The sequence below is a fragment of the Coregonus clupeaformis genome, chromosome 27, assembly GCF_020615455.1.
Source record: "Coregonus clupeaformis isolate EN_2021a chromosome 27, ASM2061545v1, whole genome shotgun sequence".
Taxonomy (NCBI): domain Eukaryota; kingdom Metazoa; phylum Chordata; class Actinopteri; order Salmoniformes; family Salmonidae; genus Coregonus; species Coregonus clupeaformis.
In genome coordinates this window covers 46,203,660-46,217,263 of record NC_059218.1, presented here as the reverse complement: position 1 = coordinate 46,217,263, position 13,604 = coordinate 46,203,660, and the positions used below count along the sequence as shown (strand labels likewise).

At 52.5% G+C, this 13,604-nt stretch overlaps 1 protein-coding gene across 1 annotated transcript; it reads left to right on the top strand.

The window, feature by feature from the left end:
- Positions 1-2,665: 2,665 nt before the first annotated feature.
- LOC121541352 (cell surface glycoprotein 1-like) lies at positions 2,666-13,307 on the top strand. Its single transcript, XM_045207959.1, has 2 exons — positions 2,666-2,669; positions 11,104-13,307. Exons 1-2 carry the CDS (start codon positions 2,666-2,668, stop codon positions 13,305-13,307), a joined length of 2,208 nt encoding a protein of 735 aa, XP_045063894.1.
- The last annotated feature ends 297 nt before the right edge of the window (positions 13,308-13,604 follow it).

Sequence of the window (13,604 nt, the reverse complement as noted above, 5' to 3'; positions counted from 1 at the left end):
CTGCAGAGAGCTGGGACCAAAGTAACAAAGCCTACCCTCAGTAACACACTACGCCGCCAGGGACTCAAATCCTGCAGTGCCAGACGTTACCCCCTGCTTAAGCCAGTACATGTCCAGGCCCGTCTGAAGTTTGCTAGAATGCATTTGGATGATCCAGAAGAGGATTGGAAGAATGTCATATGGTCAGATGAAACCAAAATATAACTTTTTGGTAAAAACTCAACTCGTCGTGTTTGTAGGACAAAGAATGCTGAGTTGCATCCAAAGAACACCATACCTACTGTGAAGCATGGGGGTGGAAACATCATGCTTTGGGGCTGTTTTTCTGCAAAGGGACCAGGACGACTGATCTGTGTAAAGGAAAGAATGAATGGGGCCATGTATCGTGAGATTTTGAGTGAAAACCTCCTTCCATCAGCAAGGGCATTGAAGATGAAACGTGGCTGGGTCTTTCAGCATGACAATGATCCCAAACACACCGCCCGGGCAACGAAGGAGTGGCTTCGTAAGAAGCATTTCAAGGTCCTGGAGTGGCCTAGCCAGTCTCCAGATCTCAACCCCATAGAAAATCTTTGGAGGGAGTTGAAAGTCTGTGTTGCCCAGCGACAGCCCCAAAACATCACTGCTCTAGAGGAGATCTGCATGGAGGAATGGGCCAAAATACCAGCAACAGTGTGTGAAAACCTTGTGAAGACTTACAGAAAACGTTTGACCTGTGTCATTGCCAACAAAGGGTATATAACAAAGTATTGAGAAACTTTTGTTATTGACCAAATACTTATTTTCCACCATAATTTGCAAATAAATTCATTACAAATCCTACAATGTGATTTTCTGGATTTTATTTTCTCATTTTGTCTGTCATAGTTGACGTGTACCTATGATGAAAATTACAGGCCTCTCTCATCTTTTTAAGTGGGAGAACTTGCACAATTGGTGGCTGACTAAATACTTTTGTCCCCCACTGTAAGTTGGTTTGCATATAAAAACATTACAGGTTCATCAGGGTTACCCCATGATTAAAAGCGTAACGTTACTTTTTAGCAATAGTAACTAGTACATCATACTTAAAACGAGACTTTAATACACAAAAGATCATTACAATAACTTTTAAACTAGAGATTTATAGTTCTAGGAAAACATCCAGTCTCAAACTATCTGAATCGTCGTCGTCCTCCACCAAGCCAGATAGGTCATATCCTTCATTCCTTAGGTCGGAGTACGGGATTGGGCCGTATCTCACCATCTGTTGGGAAACCGCCTCTCCATCGCCTTGCTCACCAACCCTCGGACACAGGGAATAAGACAACATCCACAAAGAACAAGTATACCCATAGAAGCTATAACTGCACCCAGAATAGTTACAATAATAGTTTTCCATTTACCAAATATGTTATCAAACCAACCGTTTAGGGAGCTATCAATACCAGAGTTCTCAGCCAGTTCGTTCGCCAGCGTGGTGAGTCCCTGAAGCGCTTTGGTCACGGACCCGTCCGGTGCTGTATTGTTGGGGAAGAAAGTACAGCACATAGATCCAAACAGAACACAAACTCCGCCCCAATCAGCCAAAAGCATATCTAAAGCTATTCTATTCTGCCATGCCATTAAGCTAGTTGCCGCTGTCTGCTCAGCCAATCCCTTTATTGCATCACGAGAATCAATCAAATATAACCGTATAATCTCCTCATGGCCCTCCTGCGTCTTCATCTTAAGTGGCGCTGTGACCTCCCTAATCAATCCCGACCCCAAAGGGCGGCTATCTAGGGCATGGATAGGGAAGGGCACATCAACTGGTACAATAGGAATCCCTAACTTATACGTGAACCGGCGATCGATAAAATTCCCAGCTGCGTCTGAATCTACTAGCGCCTTATGCTGGGAGTGAGGAGAAACCTCAGGAAACACAACTTTAATACACATATGCGCAACAGAGAGCTCTGGGTGAGTTGGGTGCTTACTCACCTGGAATGACTCATCAGTGCGCTGCCTACTGCCTCGATTCCTAGGAGACCCTCCCCAGCACCGACCAGCAGTGTGTCCTCTGCGGCCACAGTTGGTGCAGGGGACGGCCTCTCTCCTGGTCTCTCCTGGTCTCCCTAGCACCAGCACCCCCGAGCTCCATAGGGCTCGGCTCGGACGTCCGCGGGTAGCCAACAGGGTATCTAGGCAAATTGACATGTCCACCAGCTGATCGAAGCTTAGGTTGGTGTCCCTGCAGGCCAATTCCCGACGCACGTCCTCCCTCAGGCTGCACCTGTAGTGGTCGATGAGGGCCCTCTCATTCCATCCCGCGTTGGCAGCCAGAGTCCGGAAGTCCAGTGCGAACTCCTGCGCGCTCCTCTTCCCCTGTCTGAGGTGGAACAGATGCTCACCCGCCGCCTTCCCCTCTGGGGGATGATCGAACACCGCCCTGAAGCGGCGGGTGAACTCCGCATAGTTGACTGTAGCGGCGTCTATTCCCCCCCACTCGGCGTTGGCCCACTCCAGCGCCTTGCCGGACAGACAGGAGATGAGGGCGGACACGCTCTCGTATCCCGAGGGCACCGGGTGGATGGTTGCCAGGTAGAGTTCCACTTGGAGCAGGAAACCCTGACACCCGGCCGCTGTGCCATCATAAGCCCTCGGGAGCGAGAGCCGAATCCCACTGGACCCCGGAGGTGAAGCGATGGGTATAGCTGATGGTGGTGTTATCATCGGAGGAGGTGTAGGCAAACCTCCTCTTTCCCATCGCTCCATGGTGTTCACCACCCGTTCCATGGCGGTGCCGAGAGCCTGGATCATGGCCGCTTGTTGTGCTACGCGTTCCTCCATTGATCCAGCTGGCACCGCCGCTCCTGCTGACTCCATGTTATGGTGTGTGATTCTGTCACGCGACGTGTATGCGGTCAGCAAAGTCAAACGCAAGGACACAGAGCGGCTGGCAACGTACCTTACTGAACACAGTAAATATAGTCCAAAAACAATAAATCTCCAAACAGGGAGGAAAACACAATAACCCGTACACCAAAGCAACTGCCGGAATGACAAAGAACAATCACACACAATAACCAATGAGAGACAGGGGGTAATATAGGGAATACAATACAACATAATGGGAAACAGGTGTAAACAATAAAGACCAAACAAGACAAACACCGAAACATCGATCGGCAGTAGCTAGTACTCCGGGGACGACGAACGCCGAAGCCTGCCCGAGCAAGGAGGAGGAGCAGCCTCGGCTGAATCCGTGACAGTAAGAGTTAGGCCAGACAACAAAGGACAAGGAGAACTGCCTACAGGCAACTGATAGGCTTTTTAATGAGTATGGTGCAGAATATTGTGAGAACGGCAATAACTGAGGAATGTAGGGAGTAGGCTATGATAAGAAAGTGTGTGTGTATGTATGTGTGTATGCATGTGAGTATATGTGTGTGTGTGTGAACTGATGGTCAGGAGAGCAGTTTTAGAGTGGAAAACTACAGCCCGCCTACAGAGGGGAGGGATTTTTTTTGTATGACGTATGACTATAAAAGATGGACTCTGAAATTGTGATGGCAGAATTCTCAATGAATAAATCTCTGACTATGCAGACCCGGACTCTGTCCGTTACTTAAATCCCAAAAGACTTACAACCTTTTGGGAGACGTACCGAGACACTGAAATAGTTTGTTAAATAATTCCCATAACAGTTATACATTTTTTTTAAACATTACAATACAGTCATAACAGATTTCACAGCACACTGTGTGCCCTCAGATATGTGGTACTCCACTACCACATATCTACAACACAAAACCCATGTTATCGTGTGTGTATGCATGTGTCTGTGCCTATGTTTGTGTTGCTTCACAGTCCCCGCTGTTCCATAAGGTGTATTTTTATCTGTTTTTAAAATCTGATTCTACTGCTTGCATCAGTTACCGGATGTGGAATAGAGTTCCATGTAGTCATGGCTCTATGTAGTACTGTGCGCCTCCCATAGTCTGTTCTGGACTTGGGGACTGTGAAGAGACCTCTGGTGGCATGTCTTGTGGGGTATGCATGGGTGTCTGAGCTGTGTGCGAGTCGTTCAAACAGACAGCTCGGTGCTTTCAACATGTCAACACCTCTCACAAACACAAGCAGTGATGAAGTCAATCTCTACTCCACTTTGAGCCAGGAGAGATTGACATGCATATTATTAATGTTAGCTTTCTGTGTACATCCAAGGGCCAGTCGTGCTGCCCTGTTCTGAGCCAATTGCAACTTTCCTAAGTCCCTCTTTGTAGCACCTGACCACACAACTTAACAGTAGTCCAGGTGTGATAAAACTAGAGCCTGTAGGACCTGCCTTGTTGATAGTGCTGTTAAGGTAGAGCAGCGCTTTATTATGGACAGACTTTGCCCCATCTTAGCCACTGTTGTATCAATATGTTTTGACCATGACAGTTTACAATCCAGGGTTACTCCAAGCAGTTTAGTCACTTCAACTTGCTCAATCTCCACATTATTTATTACAAGATTTAATTGAGGTTTGGAGTTTAGTGAATGATTTGTTCCAAATACAATGCTTTTAGTTTTAGAAATATTTAGGACTAATTTATTCCTTGCCACCCACTCTGAAACTAACTACAACTCTTTAAGTGTTTCATTCGCTGAAGTAGCTGACATGTATAGTGTTGAGTCATCCGCATACATAGACAATCTTTACTCAAAGCCAGTGGCATGTCATTAGTTGTCACAGTTCCCTCAGCCAGAACCCAAAAGCAGACCAGGACAAGGAGAGTTGAACGAAGGTGAGGGTTTATTAGATACGACAAAAAGGTGCAGTATAATCCAGGGACAGAGCGGGCGGCGTGGTTGAGTAGTTGGGGGTGCAGTCTGGGTCCAGTGATGGCTCGGCAGCCGCCGACCATCAGGCAGAGGTGGAGTGAAGGTTCCGGACGTGTGACTGCAGGTGGAACAAAAACGGAGGTAAGAACACAAAACTCAACAAAGTACAAAATAACCAAAACTCACGCAAGATACTCTTGAACTGATACACAGTACACCTACTGTTCATGGCTAACGATCCGGCAGGAACTGGATGTTGGGCCAGAGCCTAAGAAAGGTGCTGATTAGGCCCAGGTGTGCAGATTGCTAATAGGAAGCAGGTGCGGAAACCAGAGCGCTCCCCGGAGCGTTCCCGAACCCTCGGGAAACTGGAGATTACGACCAGACCCCGACTCAGACAGCCGGGATCGTTACAGTACCCCCTCCGACGAACGCCACCGGGCGGACTCCCCGGAGCGCCAGGATGGAGGCGGTAAAAGTCCCTGATGAGATCCGCATCTAGGACCTGTCGCCGCGGAATCCAACTCCTCTCCTCAGGACCATACCCCTCCCAGTCCACGAGATACTGGAAACCCCGGCCCCGCCGTCTGGAATCCATAATGCGACGCACCGTGGTAGGCAGGACCACCTCCGATCATCCGAGGAGGAGGAGGAGGAGGCGGAGGAGGCAACAGAGGACTGAGGAAGACAGGCTTGAGGCAGGAGACATGAAAGGTGGGATGGACTCTGAGCGTCCTCGGTAGTTTGAGTCGCACTGCCACTGGATTGATCACCTTCTCCACCACAAACGGACCAATAAACTTCGGTAACAACTTCCTAGACTCAGTCCGTAACGGAAGATCCCGTGTGGCCAACCAAACCCTATCTCCGATGGTATAGGTGGGAGCGGGGATCCGGCGACGATTCGCCTGGAGCTGATACCGGTCCGAACCTCTAAGGAGTGCCTTTCTGGCCCGATGCCAGGTCCGGTGGCAACGCCGAATATGGGCCTGAACAGAAGGCACTGAGAGCTCCTTCTCCTGAGAAGGGAACAGGGGAGGTTGGTAGCCATACAGGCACTGGAAGGGAGACATCCCAGTGGCAGATGTAGGGAGAGTATTGTGGGCATACTCAACCCAAGGCAACTGAGAGGCCCAGGAGGTGGGGTTGGAAGAGACCAGACAGCGTAGCGTGGATTCCATCTTCTGGTTGGCTCTCTCCGCCTGACCATTGGATTGGGGGTGAAAACCAGATGTGAGACTGACTGTAGCTCCAATGGCCAAACAGAAGGACTTCCAGACAGCAGAGGTAAACTGAGGGCCACGGTCGGAAACGATATCACTGGGCAAACCGTGGACCCTGAAAACCTCCCTAACCAGGATCTCGGACGTCTCCGAGGCAGAGGGAAGCTTGGCAATAGGCACAAAGTGGGCGAACTTGCTGAATCTGTCCACGATAGTCAGAACGACCGTGTTCCCCTCAGAAGCGGGCAACCCCGTGACGAAGTCCAGGGCCAGATGCGACCATGGACGCCGGGGAATAGGAAGGGGATGAAGTAGTCCAGAGCTGGGCCGATTGGTACTCTTATTCTGCGCACACACTGGACAGGCAGCAACAAAACCCCGAGTATCCTCGGCCATGGCAGGCCACCAAAAACGTCTGCGAAGAAACGCCATAGTCCGAGCCACGCCGGGGGTGACAAGCCATCTTGCTGGCGTGGGACCATTTGAGGACAGCAGGGACGAACCGACTCAGGCACAAACAACCGACCGGGTGGACCGTTACCGGGACCGGGCTGAGTCCGAAGGGCCGCCAGCACCTCCTCCTCAATCTTCCACATCACTGCTCCCACGACGCAGTTCCGGGGGAGAATAGTCTCGGTCTTGGACCCACTCTCCTCCGTCTTGGAGAACATCCGGGACAAGGCGTCCGCCTTGCCGTTCTTAGATCCAGGTCGGAACGTCAGGGCAAACTTGAATCGTCCGAAAAACAACGCCCACCTGGCCTGACGGGAGTTGAGACGTTTAGCCGATTGCACGTAAGCGAGATTCTTGTGGTCAGTCCAGACAATAAACGGTTGCTCCGCCTCCAACCAGTGGCGCCACTCCTCCAAGGCAAGTTTCACCGCGAGAAGCTCCCGGTTACCCACATCGTAATTCCTCTCTGCAGGCGAAAGGCGACGAGAGTAGTAGGCGCAGGGATGGAGTTTACTGTCCGTGGAGCATCGCTGCGACAGGATGGCGCCAACTCCCACATCCGACGCGTCCACTTCAACGACGAACTGACGGGCCGTGTCCGGTTGAGAGAGAATCGGTGCGTTGGTGAATCGCCTCTTCAAATCCAGAAACGCACGATCCGCCTCCGGATTCCACTTGAAGGTCCTGATACTGGAAGTCAAGGCAGTTAATGGAGCGGCCACACGGCTGTAATCCCGGATGAATCTGCGGTAGAAATTCGCAAACCCCAAAAATCTCTGGAGTTGCAATCTCGTACCGGGCTGGACCCATTCCAGAACCGCTCTAACCTTCTCCTGATCCATCCTAATCTCACCCCTGGAGATGATGTACCCGAGAAAGGATGTAGTGTGGGCGTGAAACTCGCACTTCTCGGCCTTCACGAACAGACGATTCTCCAACAATCGCTGCAGAACCTGCCGGACATGCTGGACGTGGTCGGAAGGTTCCTTCGAGAAGATCAGAATGTCGTCCAGGTAAACAAACACGAAGAGACCGATCATATCTCTCAGGACGTCGTTCACCATACTCTGGAATACCGCTGGAGCATTGGTCAGTCCAAACGGCATCACCTGATACTCGAAGTGACCCATCGGTGTATTGAAACCCCGTCAACCACTCGTCCCCCTCTCTGATCCGGACCAGGTGATACGCATTGCGTAGGTCTAGCTTGGTGAACACCGTAGCACCCTGTAAGGAGTCGAAGGCAGAACTCATCAAGGGCAGGGGATACTTGTTCTTGACCGTGATGTCATTCAACCCCCGATAATCAATACACGGTCGAAGAGAGCCATCCTTCTTTCCCACAAAGAAGAATCCTGCCCCCAGGGGTGATGACGAGGGACGAACGAGACCAGCAGCTAGGGACTCCTTGATGTAGGTCTCCAACGCCTCACGTTCAGGTCGGGAGATACTGTATAACCTTCCCTTGGGGTAGACAGCTCCAGGAACCAGGTTGATGGCACAATCATATGGTCGGTGGGGGAGGGAGTGACAGAGCCTTCTGCTTACTGAAAACTTCCCCAAATCGTGATATGTCTCGGGAACCAGGGACAAATCTGGGGGTTTAGCCTCAATCACCTGACTGGGAACCGAATGGGGGCAGGCAGTCTTGAGACAGTTAGCATGACAATCAAGGCTCCAACTCGTTACCTTGCCCGTCGCCCAATCGAACGTGGGATTGTGTTCCTTCAGCCAGGGGTATCCAAGGACCAGAGGAACATGGGAAGACGGCAGAATGAAAAATGAAATCATCTCCGAATGATTCCCCGACAACCGCATCTTAACCGGTTCAGTCCTCATCGTGATACGTGCCAGACTACTGCCGTTCAGAGTGGTCGCTTCAATGGCTTCCGGCAATTGCTCCTTGGAAAGCCCCAGCTGTTCCACCAACTCGGCATCGAGAAAGCTTCCATCGGCACCTGAATCGATAAAAGCGTTAAAGCGCTAAGCTCTGATTCCTGTTCACAAGGGTAGCCGGGAAGCGGGGTCTGACAGAGGTACTGAGAGGTTGAAACTGGCTCGCTAAAAGTCCTCCCAACTTTAGCAAGCCGGGCAGTTTGACGACCGCCGGGAACCAGTGGAGATGTAATGTCCCGAGCGACCACAGTAGAGGCAGCAGTTGGTCTTACGTCTATGTTGACGCTCCTCCTTGGTTAACCTGCAGCCGCCCCACTTGCATGGGTTCATAATCGGGAGAGAGGTCCTCTCTACTAATCCTTAGTGGTGGAGAATGATCGACGTGTTCTGGTCCACCACCCGATCCGACTGGGAACTGAGAAGCTGATCGATTGGACGGACCCCATTGCTTCTCCCTCCTTCGCTCTCGGACTCGATTATCCACCCGAATAGACAAGGCTACCAAGCTGTCCAGGTCACTAGGCTCCGGATAGGAGATCAACTCATCCTTGAGCTGCTCCGACAGGCCCTGGTAAAAGGCCGCTTGCAAAGACTCCTCGTTCCACCCACTCTCCACAGCCAACGTCTTGAACTCGATCACGAAGTCGGCCACGCTGCGAAGTTCCTTGGTGAAGAGAAAACAGACGCCTAGCTGCGTCCCTCCCTCGGACGGAATGGTCGAAGAGCTTCCTCATCTCGGCCGTGAACCCCTGGTATGAAGCCATGCAGGGATCCTGTCGTTCCCAAACGGCTGAAGCCCACTCCAGCGCTCGACCACGCAGCAACTCAATCAAAAAGGCTATCCTAGCCTTGTCAGTGGCATAAGAGTAGGGCTGTAGATCGAACACTAATCCACACTGCATAAGGAAGGAACGGCATCTTCCCAGCTCCCCCTCATATTTATCCGGCGTCGGGACCTTGGGCTCACGGAGGGACACAACTTCAGAAGCGGCAGGCGAGATGGGTGAAACCGGTAGTGAGTCCTCCACCGGACACTGGCGTTGGTTCTGGACCTCCGTCAGGCCGGTAGAAAGGTTCCGAACTGACAACGCGATCTCCTGTAGTACCATGCCATGATGGCCCAACATCTTCTCCTGCTGGGTAATGGCATGGCGAACAGAGTCCAGGTCCGCTGGGTTCATAATTGGCCGGATCGTTCTGTCACAGTTCCCTCAGCCAGAACCCAAAAGCAGACCAGGACAAGGAGAGTTGAACGAAGGTGAGGGTTTATTAGATACGACAAAAAGGTGCAGTATAATCCAGGGACAGAGCGGGCGGCGTGGTTGAGTAGTTGGGGGTGCAGTCTGGGTCCAGTGATGGCTCGGCAGCCGCCGACCATCAGGCAGAGGTGGAGTGAAGGTTCCGGACGTGTGACTGCAGGTGGAACAAAAACGGAGGTAAGAACACAAAACTCAACAAAGTACAAAATAACCAAAACTCACGCAAGATACTCTTGAACTGATACACAGTACACCTACTGTTCATGGCTAACGATCCGGCAGGAACTGGATGTTGGGCCAGAGCCTAAGAAAGGTGCTGATTAGGCCCAGGTGTGCAGATTGCTAATAGGAAGCAGGTGCGGAAACCAGAGCGCTCCCCGGAGCGTTCCCGAACCCTCGGGAAACTGGAGATTACGACCAGACCCCGACTCAGACAGCCGGGATCGTTACATTAGTAAAGATTGAAAAAACAAATGGGCCTAGACAGCTGCCCTGGGGAATTCCTGATTCTACCTGGATTATGTTGGAGAGGCTTCCATTAAAGAACACTCTCTGTGTTCTGTTAGACAGGTAACTCTTTATCCACGATATAGCAGGTGGAGTAAAGCCATAACACATACGTTTTTCCAGCAGCAGACTATGATCGATAATGTCAAAAGCCGCACTGAAGTCTAACAAAAGAGCCCCCACAATCTTTTTATCATCAATTTCTCTCAGCCAATCATCAGTCATTTGTGTAAGTGCTGTGCTTGTTGAATGTCCTTCTCTATAAGCATGCTGAAAGTTTGTTGTCAGTTTGTTTACTGTAAAATAGCATTGTATCTGGCTTTAGGTGAGGCAGATGAACCTGTAGCCATATTACTTCAACAGTATTTAACATGAGATACTCTCTAATCTTCACAGGAATGTGGTTCTGAATATAAACAGCAACACCTCCACCATTGGCATTTCTATATTTTCTTTAAATGTTCTAAACTTGTATTGCTACCACTGTATCATCAAAGGTATTATCTAAGTGAGTTTCAGAGATAGTCAGAATATGAATGTCATCTGTCACTAGCAAATTATTGATTTCATGAACCTTTTTTCTTAAGCTACATATGTTGACGTGGGCTATTTTGAGCACTTTACTGGGAAGCTTAGCAGCTGTAGATGTGCTCATGTGATGGATGCAGGAAGATGACGGAGGGAGCAAGGGGGAAATCGAACGACAAACATCTGTGTATCGACCACTGAGCAATACCTCTGTCAACTTGACTCTGTCCTGACTGGCTGTGTGTGTGTGTGTGTGTGTGTGTGTGTGTGTGTGTGTGTGTGTGTGTGTGTGTGTGTGTAATAACCGTTTTCACCAACAGGTACCTAAAGTCATCATACGACCCCAGTATAACATCATGACCTATATTATTACTGTACCCAGTGTACACAACCTACAATAACCTTTAGCTCACTTAGCTACGCTGTGTATACTGGACCTACGTCAGAGAGACGAGCCCCTGTCACCCAGCCAGAAGACAGAGAGACGAGCCCCTGTCACCCAGCCAGAGGACAGAGAGACGAGCCCCTGTCACCCAGCCAGAGGACAGAGAGACGAGCCCCTGTCACCCAGCCAGAAGACAGAGAGACGAGCCCCTGTCACCCAGCCAGAGGACAGAGAGACGAGCCCCTGTCACCCAGCCAGAGGACAGAGAGACGAGCCCCTGTCACCCAGCCAGAGGACAGAGAGACGAGCCCCTGTCACCCAGCCAGAGGACAGAGAGACGAGCCCCTGTCACCCAGCCAGAGGACAGAGAGACGAGCCCCTGTCACCCAGCCAGAGGACAGAGAGACGAGCCCCTGTCACCCAGCCAGAGGACAGAGAGACGAGCCCCTGTCACCCAGCCAGAGGACAGAGAGACGAGCCCCTGTCACCCAGCCAGAGGACAGAGAGACGAGCCCCTGTCACCCAGCCAGAGGACAGAGAGACGAGCCCTGTCACTCAGCCAGAGGACAGAGAGACGAGCCCCTGTCACCCAGCCAGAGGACAGAGAGACGAGCCCCTGTCACCCAGCCAGAGGACAGAGAGACGAGCCCCTGTCACCCAGCCAGAGGACAGAGAGACGAGCCCCTGTCACCCAGCCAGAGGACAGAGAGACGAGCCCCTGTCACCCAGCCAGAAGACAGAGAGACGAGCCCCTGTCACCCAGCCAGAGGACAGAGAGACGAGCCCCTGTCACCCAGCCAGAAGACAGAGAGACGAGCCCCTGTCACCCAGCCAGAGGACAGAGAGACGAGCCCCTGTCACCCAGCCAGAGGACAGAGAGACGAGCCCCTGTCACTCAGCCAGAAGACAGAGAGACGAGCCCCTGTCACCCAGCCAGAGGACAGAGAGACGAACCCCTGTCACCCAGCCAGAGGACAGAGAGACAAGCCCCTGTCACCCAGCCAGCGGACAGAGATACGAGCCCCTGTCACCCAGCCAGAGGACAGAGAGACGAGCCCCTGTCACTCAGCCAGAGGACAGAGAGACGAGCCCCTGTCACTCAGCCAGAGGACAGAGAGACGAGCCCCTGTCACCCAGCCAGAAGACAGAGAGACGAGCCCCTGTCACCCAGCCAGAGGACAGAGAGACGAGCCCCTGTCACCCAGCCAGAGGACAGAGAGACAAGCCCCCGTCACCCAGCCAGAGGACAGAGAGACGAGCCCCCGTCACCCAGCCAGAGGACAGAGAGACGAGCCCCCGTCACCCAGCCAGAGGACAGAGAGACGAGCCCCGTCACCCAGCCAGAGGACAGAGAGACGAGCCCCCGTCACCCAGCCAGAGGACAGAGAGACGAGCCCCGTCACCCAGCCAGAGGACAGAGAGACGAGCCCCCGTCACCCAGCCAGAGGACAGAGAGACGAGCCCCCGTCACCCAGCCAGAGGACAGAGAGACGAGCCCCCGTCACCCAGCCAGAGGACAGAGAGACGAGCCCCTGTCACCCAGCCAGAGGACAGAGAGACGAGCCCCTGTCACTCAGCCAGAGGACAGAGAGACGAGCCCCTGTCACCCAGCCAGAGGACAGAGACGAGCCCCTGTCACCCAGCCAGAGGACAGAGAGACGAGCCCCTGTCACCCAGCCAGAGGACAGAGAGACGAGCCCCTGTCACCCAGCCAGAAGACAGAGAGACGAGCCCCTGTCACCCAGCCAGAGGACAGAGAGACGAGCCCCTGTCACTCAGCCAGAAGACAGAGAGACGAGCCCCTGTCACCCAGCCAGAGGACAGAGAGACGAACCCCTGTCACCCAGCCAGAGGACAGAGAGACGAGCCCTGTCACCCAGCCAGCGGACAGAGATACGAGCCCCTGTCACCCAGCCAGAGGACAGAGAGACGAGCCCCTGTCACTCAGCCAGAAGACAGAGAGACAAGCCCCTGTCACCCAGCCAGAAGACAGAAAGACGAACCCCTGTCACCCAGCCAGAGGACAGAGACGAGCCCCTGTCACCCAGCCAGAGGACAGAGACACGAGCCCCTGTCACCCAGCCAGAGGACAGAGATACGAGCCCCTGTCACCCAGCCAGAGGACAGAGAGACGAGCCCCTGTCACTCAGCCAGAGGACAGAGAGACGAGCCCCTGTCACCCAGCCAGAAGACAGAGAGACGAGCCCCTGTCACCCAGCCAGAGGACAGAGAGACGAGCCCCTGTCACCCAGCCAGAGGACATAGCCAGGACCGAGAAAGGACAGAGCCAGGACAGAGGACACAGCCAGGACAGAGACAGGACAGACAGGTGTGTGTGGTCAGCTGAGTTGATTGATCTGTTCCTGTGTGTAACTGAGTTAGGGATCAGTCAGATCCAGAGGAGGAGACTACGTAAAGACAACCTGCCCTCTGCTCTCTGATTCTGTCATCACAGTCTAATCCATCGTGATCTCATTTTGTGTTCCTGGTTTGAATGTCCTGTCTCTACGAAAACAATGTGTTGATGGTGATCACTGGTCACAGCGAGCCAAGTGAGAAACA